Below are 12,461 nucleotides of genomic sequence, written 5' to 3' on the forward strand. Positions count from 1 at the left end.
AAGCACTCCAGGGGAGAGGGAATGACCAGCTACAGAGGAGGCAAGCCCTCTCCTATTGGGGACTAGCTCAATGTCTAGTGCATGATTCCAATGACCTCAGGGGGTGCATGTTTGGGAACTGGAAAGACAACAGAATAATCGGGAGAAAATTCTCTATACATATACGTGCCAGCAGGAATGGATACGCACTGGGACAAATTGTGAGAGGGACTCAAGCAGAGGGAAATCTTAGGTGATTTCTGGATTCTAGTCCTGGACAGGTGACAGAGGGACAGCAGCCCCAGGGTGGAAGCAGGAGGAGGGAGAGTGATGACCAGTAGAGTAAGATGGCCTTTATTTTTACAAACTGAAAATATGTCTCCAATTTAGGCTAAATATAAGATCAACACATACTCTTCATGAAAGAGTCAAACAACACAGAAGCATATAAATGGTACAAAGGAAAAGATCTTCTGTAATGTCATCTTTCTGGAGAGTCCACCTCTGGCTACTTGAGACCCCACCGGGTGGAGAGGGGGTTGTAGGCCTCTATCTTGTAGGGGAAGCTATCTGGCTGAAACAGATTGTCCCCACCTCTGGGCTGGCTGGAAGGTGCCCAAGAATTTGGCATGGAGACAAACCAGCTCTGAGGCTCCAAAGCTGGGAGGGGGTGGGGGCTAAGAAGGGAGGCACAGGTCTTGCCCATCAAACCTTTTACTTCTCAAGAAACTTCCCTCTTTATTCCTTCTCTAACCCTGACTCTTTTCCTCACCTGGTAGGGAGAAGGGCAGGAAGAGGCTTCCAGAGGTGAGTCATGGATGAACATGCTGGAAGGGGCTGAGGGCACCTTGAGTGAAGCTGTCTTAGGCAGGAGAGGTACCCAAAGGGATTTCCTGTAGAGCAAGGCCTCCAGGAAGATCCAGGATCACCCTGACCAGGTAAAGCTGTGGCCGGCTGCATCGGTCAGGGTTCTCATGAAGCCAGAAGCTGCCTGCTCTCCTTCCCTGTCCCATCCCCTACCTGAGGTCACCCCCACAACTCCTGACCAATGGTGGTCTTCAGGAGCCTCTCTGGACACAAGGTCGATAATGTAACTAGAACCCCAAAGACCACTTTTTTTGTAAGAAGCCAAAAAGATTACCAAGGTGACCCTTTTTTATTTTTAATTCTATACTTTAACAACTCTACAGGTAAAGGGAACACAGCAAACATCACACATTATTGACATCCTCCTGCATTCTCTTCTCCTCGTACACGTACATTTTACCTGCCTTTAGTGTGCACATATTATTTACTCTTTACAGTATCTCATGAATCCACAGCATCCCATTTTCCATGGGCCTGGGGCCTCCCTCTAGGTCATGTATTGTAGAGCTGGCTGAGCCATTCACCTCCGCACAGGCATTTGGCTGGAAGCGAAGTCAACACTGTTGTGCCCATCCTTCCTTTCCTCTTCAAGGTTTCCTCTAGGAAAGTGGGATCTCCAAGCCAGCCGTTGTGAAGAGTTTTTATCATTCTTGTTATACTCTTGTTATATTCTGCAGAGAAGGTGAAACAATCACAATGTACAGTGTTGCCAGCTTCCCAAAGCTCTGCAAGTGCTGGATATACATATACATACATATATAGTGGTTTAACGGTTGTATAGTGAATTCCCCCATTTCAAGTCACTTTCTCCAGGTCATTCGGTCAGTGAATGGCAGACAGATGCAGTTCTAAGAGGCCACGTCTTCTCACCCCAACTCAGTGCTCTGTCTGCCAAACCACTCTGCTTCTGACTGTCGCTTCTAGACATGGACCCAGCAGGCTCTTCTTGCTTTTCTTGTCCTTTGTCCGTGGAGGAAAACTGATCCACAGCCTTTCCCTTCCTTATTTCTGTGCCATGCCAACCAGCTTCTCAGTTTCAACTGGGCCCTTCCAAAGCCTGCTAGATCCAGGTCCTGAAGGGTTCCTCCGAAGACAGCATGGCAGTGGCACAGGCTTCCACCTCTTCCCTCCTGCAGCTGATTAACTTCTGGGGTGAATTGGTTATTTTCTGAAAAAATACTTTTCATTAATATTCATTCATTATCATGTCATAATATTCATTATGGTAGAATATTATACTACTGCTACATTATCGTAGCAATAAAGTAGTAGTCACAATCATAGAGAATATTGCAGAAATCTCAGCTATTTGATTAATTAACTTTCAAGCAGGAAAAAAAAAAAAAAACCCAAAGATAATTTTAACCCTGGGATCAGGGGTTTCCAATATTTACTGAGATCATCCTCCAGTTCACAGACCAGCAGATCTCTTGGGGCCCTGCTATGTCCGTGCTCATCTCTCTGGGACACTGCCCCACGAAAGCCCAGAATGTAATTCTGGTCAAAAAGTCTAACCTCCTTCCACCAGAGAGCTCTGAAAATAATGACCCTGTGAGATGCTCGACATACAGCATGTGGCAGGGTGCCCAGTCCAGAGGGGGCGCTCCATAAATGGGAGTCCCTTCCCACTCATATTCGTGTTGCTACCATCTTCTCCCAGCGCTCCAATACGTAATCCTAACTGGCTGTAGAAGTGCAGGTGTCAGCATTTCAGAGGGACTCTCCCCACTGCTCCACCAAATTCACTAGGTTCCTCTACAGTTGTCTCCCACGACCCTTCCTGTCATCAAGGAGGAGCACATGGGCACAGCAAGTAAGCAAGGGGTTCCTCCACCTCAGTGCCCAGGAGAAATCAGCTTCAGGGAGCCAGGTGCCCCTGATCCTGGTTTGCAAAGAGGCGGCTGCAGGGCTCAGTCCTAGTGTTCACAGGCATGCAACGGGGGAAGGACGACATACAGGGTTCACCGAGGGGGTTGTGCTGTGTGGAGCCCACCACCAATTCCCTGCTGCTGGTCCAGTAAGATCCTTAGGATACTAGCTACCTAAATCTGCAGCGATTACATTTGATTATTTAACTCTACAGCAGCACTGTCCAATGGAAACATAATTTGAGCTATATAGACACCTTAAAATTCTCTAGTGGCACATTTTAAAAAGTAAAAAGGAACAGGTGAAATTAATGTTAATGTACGTTCTTTTTAAAATAAAATATTATTTTAATTTATGATCTATGTAAAAATATTAATGAAATGAGTTTTCAAAGTCTATTACATATTTTATATTTACAGTATATTTCAATTTGGACTAGCCACATTTCAAGGGCTTAATAGTCACACATGGATTGCGGCCACCATGTTGGAAAGTGTAGTTCTAGAACATGAAAGTAAAACAGCACAATCTCAGAAGTTCAGAAGGTATGAAACTCTCGTCCTGTAGGCTAGAACAGACTTTCAAGCAAGGCTCAGTTGATTTGTTTTTTCATCTGGATTAGTTTTCCACATTTAAACATCAGATTTCCCATAAACATTTAGAGTTCTGGTTCCTCATTTAAAACTTGGAGATCCATGGGGCGCCTGGGTGGCTCAGTCGGTTAAGCGTCCGACTTCAGCTCGGGTCACGATCTCACGGTCTGTGAGTTCGAGCCCCGTGTCGGGCTCTGGGCTGATGGCTCAGAGCCTGGAGCCTGCTTCCGATTCTGTGTCTCCCTCTCTCTCTGCCCCTCCCCCATTCATGCTCTGTCTCTCTCTGTCTCAAAAATAATAAATAAACATTAAAAAAAATATATTAAAACTTGGAGATCCAGTAGCACTGGTTCACATTCCCTCTCAGCAACAACATGCCAGAGCTGAAAAACAGCTGCCTTCTTTAGCTGGGACATGTTTGCCATGGTCCCCACCATCTCTCTCTGTCAAATTATGTTCACTGCAGTGCACTTTTTTTTTTTTTTTTTTTTTTGTACCTATCTGGGCCCCAGAGGCATCTGAACACATAAACTCCACTTTGTACAAAGTACACTAAGCCAAACTTGGGATGGCCCACTGAAGAATGACTACCTTGGGGCCACCTTTATGCATACCCATATTCCTGTGGAATGGGACAGCAAAAGAGAAAGAATAAAGTCAGTCATAGAAAGGAAAGGAAGACTCTTTCGCACCAAAGTCTCCATCCCTATGAAGCAATTATGGATGAAAGACAAGGAAAAGAAATAATATATTAAAATAGGGACTATACACTGAGCATTCTTATTTTTTAATTTCTTTAAAAAAAAATTTTAATGTTTATTTATTTTTGAGAGAGAGAGAAACAGAGCATGAGCAGGGGAGGGGCAGAGAGAGAGGGAGACACAGGATCCAAAACAGGCTTCAGGCTCTGAGCTGTCAGCACAGAGCCCGACATGGGGCTCGAACCCACAAACTGTGAGATCATGACCTGAGCTGAAGTTGGACGCTTAACCGACTAACCACCCAGGCACCCCATTTTTAAAAATTTTTTTAATATTTATTTATTTTGAGAGAGACAGACAGAGTGTGAGTGGGGGAGAGGCAGAGAGAAAGGGAGATATAGAATCTAAAGCAGGCTCCAGGCTCTGAGCTGTCAGCACAGAGCCTGACACGGGGCTTGAACTCATGATCTCTGAGATCATGACCTGAGCCAAAGTCAGACGCTCAACCCATTGAGCCACCCAGGCGCCCCTGAGCATTCCTGATATAATTCTCTTTGCATATATATTTTTGTTTTAGACTGTTACTTGATATAAATTTGAATGGAAAGAAAATCTTAATGGTGTATTTTAGAATTCAACCATCACCAACCGTGAAATTATAGATATAGACATGAAGTGTTTAATCCAAACAGATAAATTAAACACTTACAAACTCCATAGGGCTTTTTGAAGAATTGTCAAGGATTTCCACTTGGTAATTTTCCAAAGTTTGATTAGAAAGATGTGTGGGTTTTGCAAAGATGGCTGGAAGTTGCTTTTTAGTACTTTAGAAGATTATCACTAAGGCAAATGTTGAAGTACAGCTAGGCTGTACTAAAGTCAAGGCTGCGGTAGGAGAGAGGGTGGTGGTGACATACACCTCCAGAACCTGTTTGGGATTTAATGAACACTAGTGATTGAGTTCTCATACAGCACTATGGGAAATATACATATACTCAGAGAAATTGTTCACTGAAAACATCTAGGGAGAAAAAGAATAAAAATTAAAAGCCTTATGGAAAGGAATGTGCACAGAAACAGACACCAGAATGATGTAGGGAGGATGGTTAAGAACAGAGAAGGGAAAGGTAGGCAAGGATAGTGGTATCTATCTCCCATGGATAAAAGTGGTCATATTCTCATAGAATATCCTTATTTCTGGTCTCCTCTAAAGTTGTTTGGTTTTCTCCAAACGCTATTTTAAAAAAAATTTTTTTAACATTTATTCTTTTCTTTTCTTTTTTTTTTTTTTTTTTTTTTTTGAGAGACAGAGCGTGAGTAGGGGAGGGGCAGAGAGAGAGGGAGACACAGGATCCAAAGTAGGCTCCAGGCTCTGAACTGACAGCACAGAGCCCAACACGGGCCTCAAACTCACAGACTGTGAGATCATGACCCGAGCCAAAGTCAGTCACTTAACCACCTGAGCCACCCAGGCACTCCTAGAGTGTGGCTCTTAATGCATTAGAATTCCTAGGACTTCTTGCCATTTGAGGGCTCTTCCTGTGTACCTGAAATTCTATAAGCAACTGATCCTTTACATGGTTCTTTCCTGGCCCTTTGCTCTGTCACTCACTTTGGGTCTTGGAAGGATCCTATGTCCCTCATCCTGCAGTAAGGAGGGACCTCTGCCGAGCTGCTGAATGTAGACTAGAAGAAGAAAAATGAGAGAGAGTGTTAGGAATGGAATACCCTGTGAGTAGAGGGTGAGCATGAGTAACAGAGTTGAGAGGAAAACCACAAAAGATGGTTTGATGGAGTCCAGCCGAGGAAGGCTAAATTTTTTACCACATGTGGAAAAGAAGAGCTATGACCTGCCTCAGACAGGGATGCTATCCTACCATTATCATTTTGGATTGGTCCAGGACCTTCTCTCTCACTCCACTTATGGTGGAGGAGCACTGATCAGACCAATCCTCCCACAGATAACAACTTTAAAAATTGGTCAAAACGTGGGGCATCTCGATAGCTCAGTCAGTTAAGCATCTGACTCTTGGTTTTGGCTCTGACTCTTGGTTATGACCTCATGGTTTCATGGATTCAAGCCTTGCATCAGGCTCTGCACTCACAGCACAGGGCCTACTTGGGATTCTCCCTGTTTCTCTGCCCCTCCCTCACTCATGCTGCCTCTGTCTCTCTCAAGATACATAAACTTAAAAAAAAAACTGATCAAAATATAAAATCAACTTCCTTAGGTCACTGGAGAGCAAAGAACAGTTGACACTTGAAAGAAGATAACATCACTGGGTGAGTTTCATATTTTTTACAGTTCCCCGACTGAGGGCAAGTCTCTCTTGGTGCCATGAACAGTGACAGATATGGATGCAAACACAAAAGTTAGATGGTGAGAGGACCAGAGTTCAGTGTTAATGGACTGAACATTCCAGCCAAATGGCAGAGATTATTGGAATGGATTTATTAAAAAAATAAAATTTTAAGACCAACATATGCTGCTACAAGAGACACACTTTAACTATGAGGATATGGATAAGTATAAAGTAAAATGGATAGAAGATAGGCTGTTCAAACAGTAAATAACAAAGAGTTATACTGATATCAGGATAAGGAATATTGCCAGAGATAAAGCAGGACACTTTATGATAATAAAAGTCTCAATTATTGTTTATATATTTTTTAAAATTCATTTTTGAGACAGAGACAGAGCATGAGCAGGGAAGGGGCAGAGAGAGAGGGAGACATAGAATCCAAAGCAGGGTCCAGGCTCTGAGTTGTCAGCACAGAGCCCAACGCAGGGTTCAAACCCACGAACCATGAGACCATGACCTGAGCCTAAGTCAGATACTTAACCGACTGAGCCACCCAGGTGCCCCTAAAAGTCTCAATTATTAAGGAAGACATGACAATTATAAATATGCATGCACCCAAAACAGAGCATCAAAATACATGAAGGAAAAATTGACAAACAGACACATCTACTCTCCTAGTTGGAGATTTTGTTGTCTCACTCTCAATAACTAATAGAACTATACCAAAATATCTGAACAGTATGATCAAATATTTTGACCCAATTGATATTTATAAAACACTACTCCAACAACTGCAGAAGACACATCTTTATTTTTTTGAGAGAGAGGGACAGAGAGAGAATGAACGAGCACGAGCAGGGGGAGGGTCAGAGAGAAGGAGAGATGGAATCCCAAGCAGGCTCCACACCATTCCTGCAGAGACCTGATGTGGGGCTTGTGCTCAGGAACTGTGAGATCATGACCTGAGCTGAGATGAAGAGTCAGACGCTTACCCGACTGCAGCACCCAAGCACCCCCAGAATACACATCCTTTAATGGTCCCACAACTTTGAGCCCCTAGGGTTCTTGCTGAAGGGGAATATGCTGGCCCTGCCCCCCCGGTGTTTGCTATACCACGGTGCCTTCCTGTTTGGCAGTGAACCATTTAGTCATTCAGAGTGGGCTGGTGGGACGCTGATGAAACGCACATTGGTAAGCAATGATGGAAAAGGGAAAATGAAATGAGTCAATATATTTATATTTTAACTCTGCACTAGTGTCAGCTAAAGTTAGGTCTATGTAGAAGCGCTAGAAAGAGGAAGAACTGGTGTTAGGATGACAGGGTGGAGGGTGTGGTGGAGACTGGGTCACAGGGAAGATTACTTCCACGTGCAGGGAGAGCATGGCCTGTGCTCGCAGGGTCATGCAGATATCATAAGAGTAACTCCTTTCAGAGTGACTCCAGGCTAATAAAGAACCATAGGCACTTCTGATTCTAGTTGCCTCTGAGAAGCTGACTGCTAACTCCCTCCTGCCAGGAGAGATCTGTGAGAAATCCCTGAGGTGACAGGGATGGGTTTGTTTTTGTTTGTTGTTGCTTTGTTTTGTTTTGTGCTGCTTTAAGTGTCGAGGTCTAGGTGGCATGTCGAGGTCTAGGGGGGCGCACAGGAGTTAGCAAAATGGCACATAGGGAGATACTGGAGGCCTGCTTTTGCTTTCCTCCCACCCTGGCATGGGCATAGGACCTACCCCCATTGGAGACTCAAATCTGCCTTGGTAAGGAGATGAGAAAACAGGTGGGGACCCCTAACCATGGGTAGTCTCTGGCCAGGTCCAGACTGTCCCCCAGCCCCCAGCCAAAGGCAAAGCATGGTCCATGCTTCACACACATGCACTATGCCCTGAGAACCAATGAAGCTCTTGGCATATGAGTTGAATATGTTAGGTTGGAACATGAATGGATGTAGCTGCTGTTTTAATTATGGCAAGGGACCAAGAATGCTCGCAGGTCAGTACAGAAGTGTAAGATTGTGCGTGACTCTTGAAATGCCGAGCATCCTGAATGGTGTAACACACCTGCTCTCTTGGCTGTGCCAGGTCCTGAGGGCAGGAAGCAGTGGCCTGATGGGAGCCTGAGGAAGGCCACCACTCCCCAGAGAAGAAGGTTCTCTCTCAGCCCCTCTAATTAGAAGTGAATTCTAATTCACCTGGGTGGCTCAGTTGGTTAAGTGTCTGACTTCCACTCAGGTCATGATCTCACAGTTTGTGAGTTCGAGCCCCATATCGGGCTCTCTGCTGTCAGCACAGAGCTCAGATCCTCTGTACCCCTCTCTCTCTCTGCCTGTCCCCACTCTTGCATGCTCTCTCTCTTGAAAATAAATAAACATTTTAAAAAAAGAAGTGAATTCCTATAAATTCTCTTCTCTCCTCTTTGTGCAAATGCTTGTAAAGCCACAGAATGTGTGCCCATGCCAGACTCATCAAACTCCATCTGGTAAGCGTCATGCTGAAAGGAAAAAAGAATATCATTACCAAGGTGTCGGGAAGCACCACCACGGGGCAACAGGAGTGCCGGAGCAGCCGGCCCATTTTCCAGATGGAAAAGGGCACAACCACGAGGATCAGCATGAAGCCAACAAACCCAAACAGGGCCAGCGCCAGGGGGAGGGTCTCTCCTGGAAATGAAAAGATAAGAACAGGCTTAGGAGAAAACAGAAAAGGTGAAGTCCCCCACCCTGGCCTCCCTCGCTTTTTCCTGGAATTGGCTCTGCACATCGGCCAGGACGGCAGATGCCAACATCCTAAGATTTGACGTCTGCCTTAGTGACTAAAATTACCACCATTAACACCATTTTTCTTAGAATCCAGATTAAGGCGTTGTTTTCAGAAAGCCCCAGGGAAGATTAAAATCTTTTTCTTGGGAAGGGAAAGGGAGGAGCATCATGTGTTAGGCCACTAGCTGTGTTAACACGTAACTCGGCGCAGCTGCCGGGAGGAAGGCAGAGTGCCAGGACACCGGCAGGATGAGGGGGAGGTGCCGAGAGAGAACAGCACAGAAGGGAGCTGGTGGTAACTGAAAACAAAATGTGTTTCACAATTTGCTCTTGGCATTGACTTACATTATGGAGGAAAATACTGACCTCAGAAAACAGTCACATTATAACTACGATATATCGAGCCCCTGCTATCGTTAAGTGACTTACCCCCGGTCACACAGCTAGGGCTGGCTCCGAAGCCCAGAGTCATTGTACTGAGCATGCTCAGTACATGCATCAGAAAGTGCCAAGTGCGAGCATCTGCAGATGCAGAAGGGGTGATCGGTTATGTTCCCACCTTTCTGGTCCGCGTGACATGGAGCAACTCACTGGGCCCCTCTAGGTCAGACCCCTCACCCACGGTGTGAAGGGTGGCACAGCCAGCAAGGCCACAGAGAAGGCTGTGGTATCAGGTATATGGCTAGGGGCACTGTGCTCTGTGTCAGTGATTTTGTAAAATACTTCGGCAGTACACGTCAAGAAATAAACGAATGTTCATACCCTTTCATTTACTCCTCTGAGTGGATTCCAAAAAATAATTTCAAGGAAGGAAACAATTATATGCAGAAAGCGGTTGGTGGCTACATCTGGACTAGGGCAAACAGCCCCATAACCAGTCTCCCTCCGCACCTCCCACCACCTCCATGTCTGCTCTGGTGTGTTTTGTTCATAGCACATACCACCAAGTGAAACTATCTCATTTGTTTCCTTGTTTGTAGCCCGTCTCCCCAACTAGAGAATAAGCTCCCATGAGGGCAGGGGCTTCCCTGCTGTATCCCAGTGACTAGGCCAGTATTTGGCACATAGTCAATGCTCAGTAAGTAGTCACTGAATGAATGAATGAATCAATCAATCAATCAATCAATCAATCAATGAACATCATCATCAAAAGCAAATGGAAATCACCTAAAACACAGAAATAGATCTAAATACCCCAAAATAGGAGACAAGTTAATATATTATGTGACATTCGCAGGGTAGCTTAGGAATTCAGCTATTAAAATGGGAATTGGGATATACACAAATTTGTTCACTACAGCCTGATTTCTAATGGCAAGACTGGAAAGCACAGAATATATAATATACATTATAATATCATATATATTATATATATTGTTATATATATTTTGGCACATTGATTAATTCACTTATTATACATCTTCTTTAAAAATGAGGTAGGTCCGGATGCCTGGGTGGCTCAGTCGATTAAGTGTCCAACTCTTGATCTCAGGTCAGGTCATGATCTCACAGTTCATGAGTTCGAGCCACACGTCGGGCTCTGCACTGATGCAGAGCCTTTTCTCTGTCCCTCCTTTGCTTGTGCTCTCTCTCTCTCTCTCTCTCTCTCGAAATAAATAAATAATCTTTAAAAAATGAGGCCTGTCCACATGTACTGACATGAAAAGATGTTCACAATATACTTCTAAGTGAAGACAAGTAAGGTGCAGAATGGTAAGCACAGTACAGTCCCATTTTTGCCTATGAGTATTGGCATCACACAATGACTGGAAGATTCAACATCAAACTTGCCAAAGGAAACCTGAGTGGTGTGGGGGAGAATGGAGAACATGTACCTCTCACTTTATACACTTCTTTGTTGTTTGGATTCTTCACCAAACTTGACTTACATGATTTTAAAAAGGAGTATAAAATAGTAACCAGGAAATCCACGTGGAAAATGTTATGAATGTTATATCTGTGTAAAAGCGAGCACAGAGTGTATGCACAAGTGTCTACACGTGGACAATGGTGGAATGATCATACCACCATGCAGAGCAATTTGGGAACAGTGGTCAAAACTCAAATATGGATGCCTCTGACCAAGCAGCTCTACTTCCAGGAATTCATCCTTCAAATATACACACACCAGCAAGCTGATCTGTGTATGATGTAATTAATTAAAGCATTGGCTAGAAGAGAAAAATATTGGGGAAAAAACCTAAATGTCCGTCAATGAAGGACTAGTTAAATTAGTCACATATACACACAACTATATACTGTGAGGCTGTAAAGAAGGACGAAAAAGTTTTCATTGATATGGAAAAATCTATAAGATATATAATGTGAAAAAGACAAGATCCAGAACAGTGCATCAAGTATGCTACCATTTGTGCTAAAATAAAGGGATATATATATATATATATTCTCATTTACTTGTATATGTATATTTTTTCAATATATGAAGTTTATTGTCAAATTGGTTTCCATACAACACCCAGTGCTCATCCCAAAAGGTGTCCTCCTCAATACCCATCACCCACCCTCCCCTCCCTCCCACCCACCATAAACCCTCAGTTTGTTCACAGTTTTTAAGAGTCTCTTATACTTTGGCTCTCTTCCACTCTAACCTTTTTTTTTTTTCCTTCCCCTCCCCCATGGATTTCTGTTAAGTTTCTCAGGATCCACATAAGAGTGAAACCATATGGTATCTGTCTTTCTCTGTATGGCTTATTTCACTTAGCATAACACTCTCCAGTTCCATCCATGTTGCTACAAAGGGCCATATTTCATTCTTTCTCATTGCCACGTAGTACTCCATTGTGTATATAAACCACAATTTCTTTATCCATTCATCAGTTCATGGACATTTAGGTTCTTTCCATACTTTGGCTATTGTTGACAGTGCTGCTATAAACATTGGGGTACAAGTGCCCCTATGCATCAGTACTCCTGTATCCCTTGGGTAAATTCCTAGCAGTGCTCTTGCTGGGTCATAGGGTAGGTCTATTTTTAATTTTTTGAGGAACCTCCACACTGTTTTCCAGAGTGGCTGCACCAATTTCCATTCCCACCAACAGTGCAAGAGGGTTCCCGTTTCTCCACATCCTCGCCAGCATCTATAGTCTCCTGATTTGTTCATTTTGGCCACTCTGACTAGCATGAGGTGATATCTGAGTGTGGTGTTGATTTTCATTTACTTGTATATGTATTTAAAAGTCTTTAGAAGGGTATACAAGAAATGAATACCTTTAGGGGAGGGGCTGGAATTGCAAGGATGGGGAAGAGAAGTAGAAAGGAGAGTTTCCACATGTATCTTATATTTTTTGAATCATATGAAAGTACTAAATTTTTAAAATAATTATTTAAACATGAAAATGTTACACAAAAATGTCATTCGTGGTGCTTGAGTGGCAG

General features: G+C 43.8%; 1 protein-coding gene across 6 annotated transcripts in view; it reads right to left on the reverse strand.

Annotated features, from left to right (window-relative positions):
• Nucleotides 1–312: 312 nt before the first annotated feature.
• Nucleotides 313–12,461, reverse strand: part of IL20RB (interleukin 20 receptor subunit beta) — a 34,270-nt gene continuing 22,121 nt past the window's right edge. For 2 of the 6 annotated variants that reach the window (XM_045503536.1, XM_045503535.1), the window contains exons 6-7: nt 8,824–8,966; nt 313–2,014 (exon numbers count right to left, since the gene is read on the reverse strand). In XM_045503536.1, coding sequence (XP_045359492.1) covers nt 1,907–2,014; nt 8,824–8,966 — 251 coding nt within the window. In that variant the 3' untranslated portion in view covers nt 313–1,906. The other 4 variants (XR_006718709.1, XR_006718708.1, XR_006718707.1 and 1 more) reach the window with 4 other exon arrangements.

This window comes from Leopardus geoffroyi, chromosome C2, assembly GCF_018350155.1.
Source record: "Leopardus geoffroyi isolate Oge1 chromosome C2, O.geoffroyi_Oge1_pat1.0, whole genome shotgun sequence".
Lineage (NCBI taxonomy): Eukaryota > Metazoa > Chordata > Mammalia > Carnivora > Felidae > Leopardus > Leopardus geoffroyi.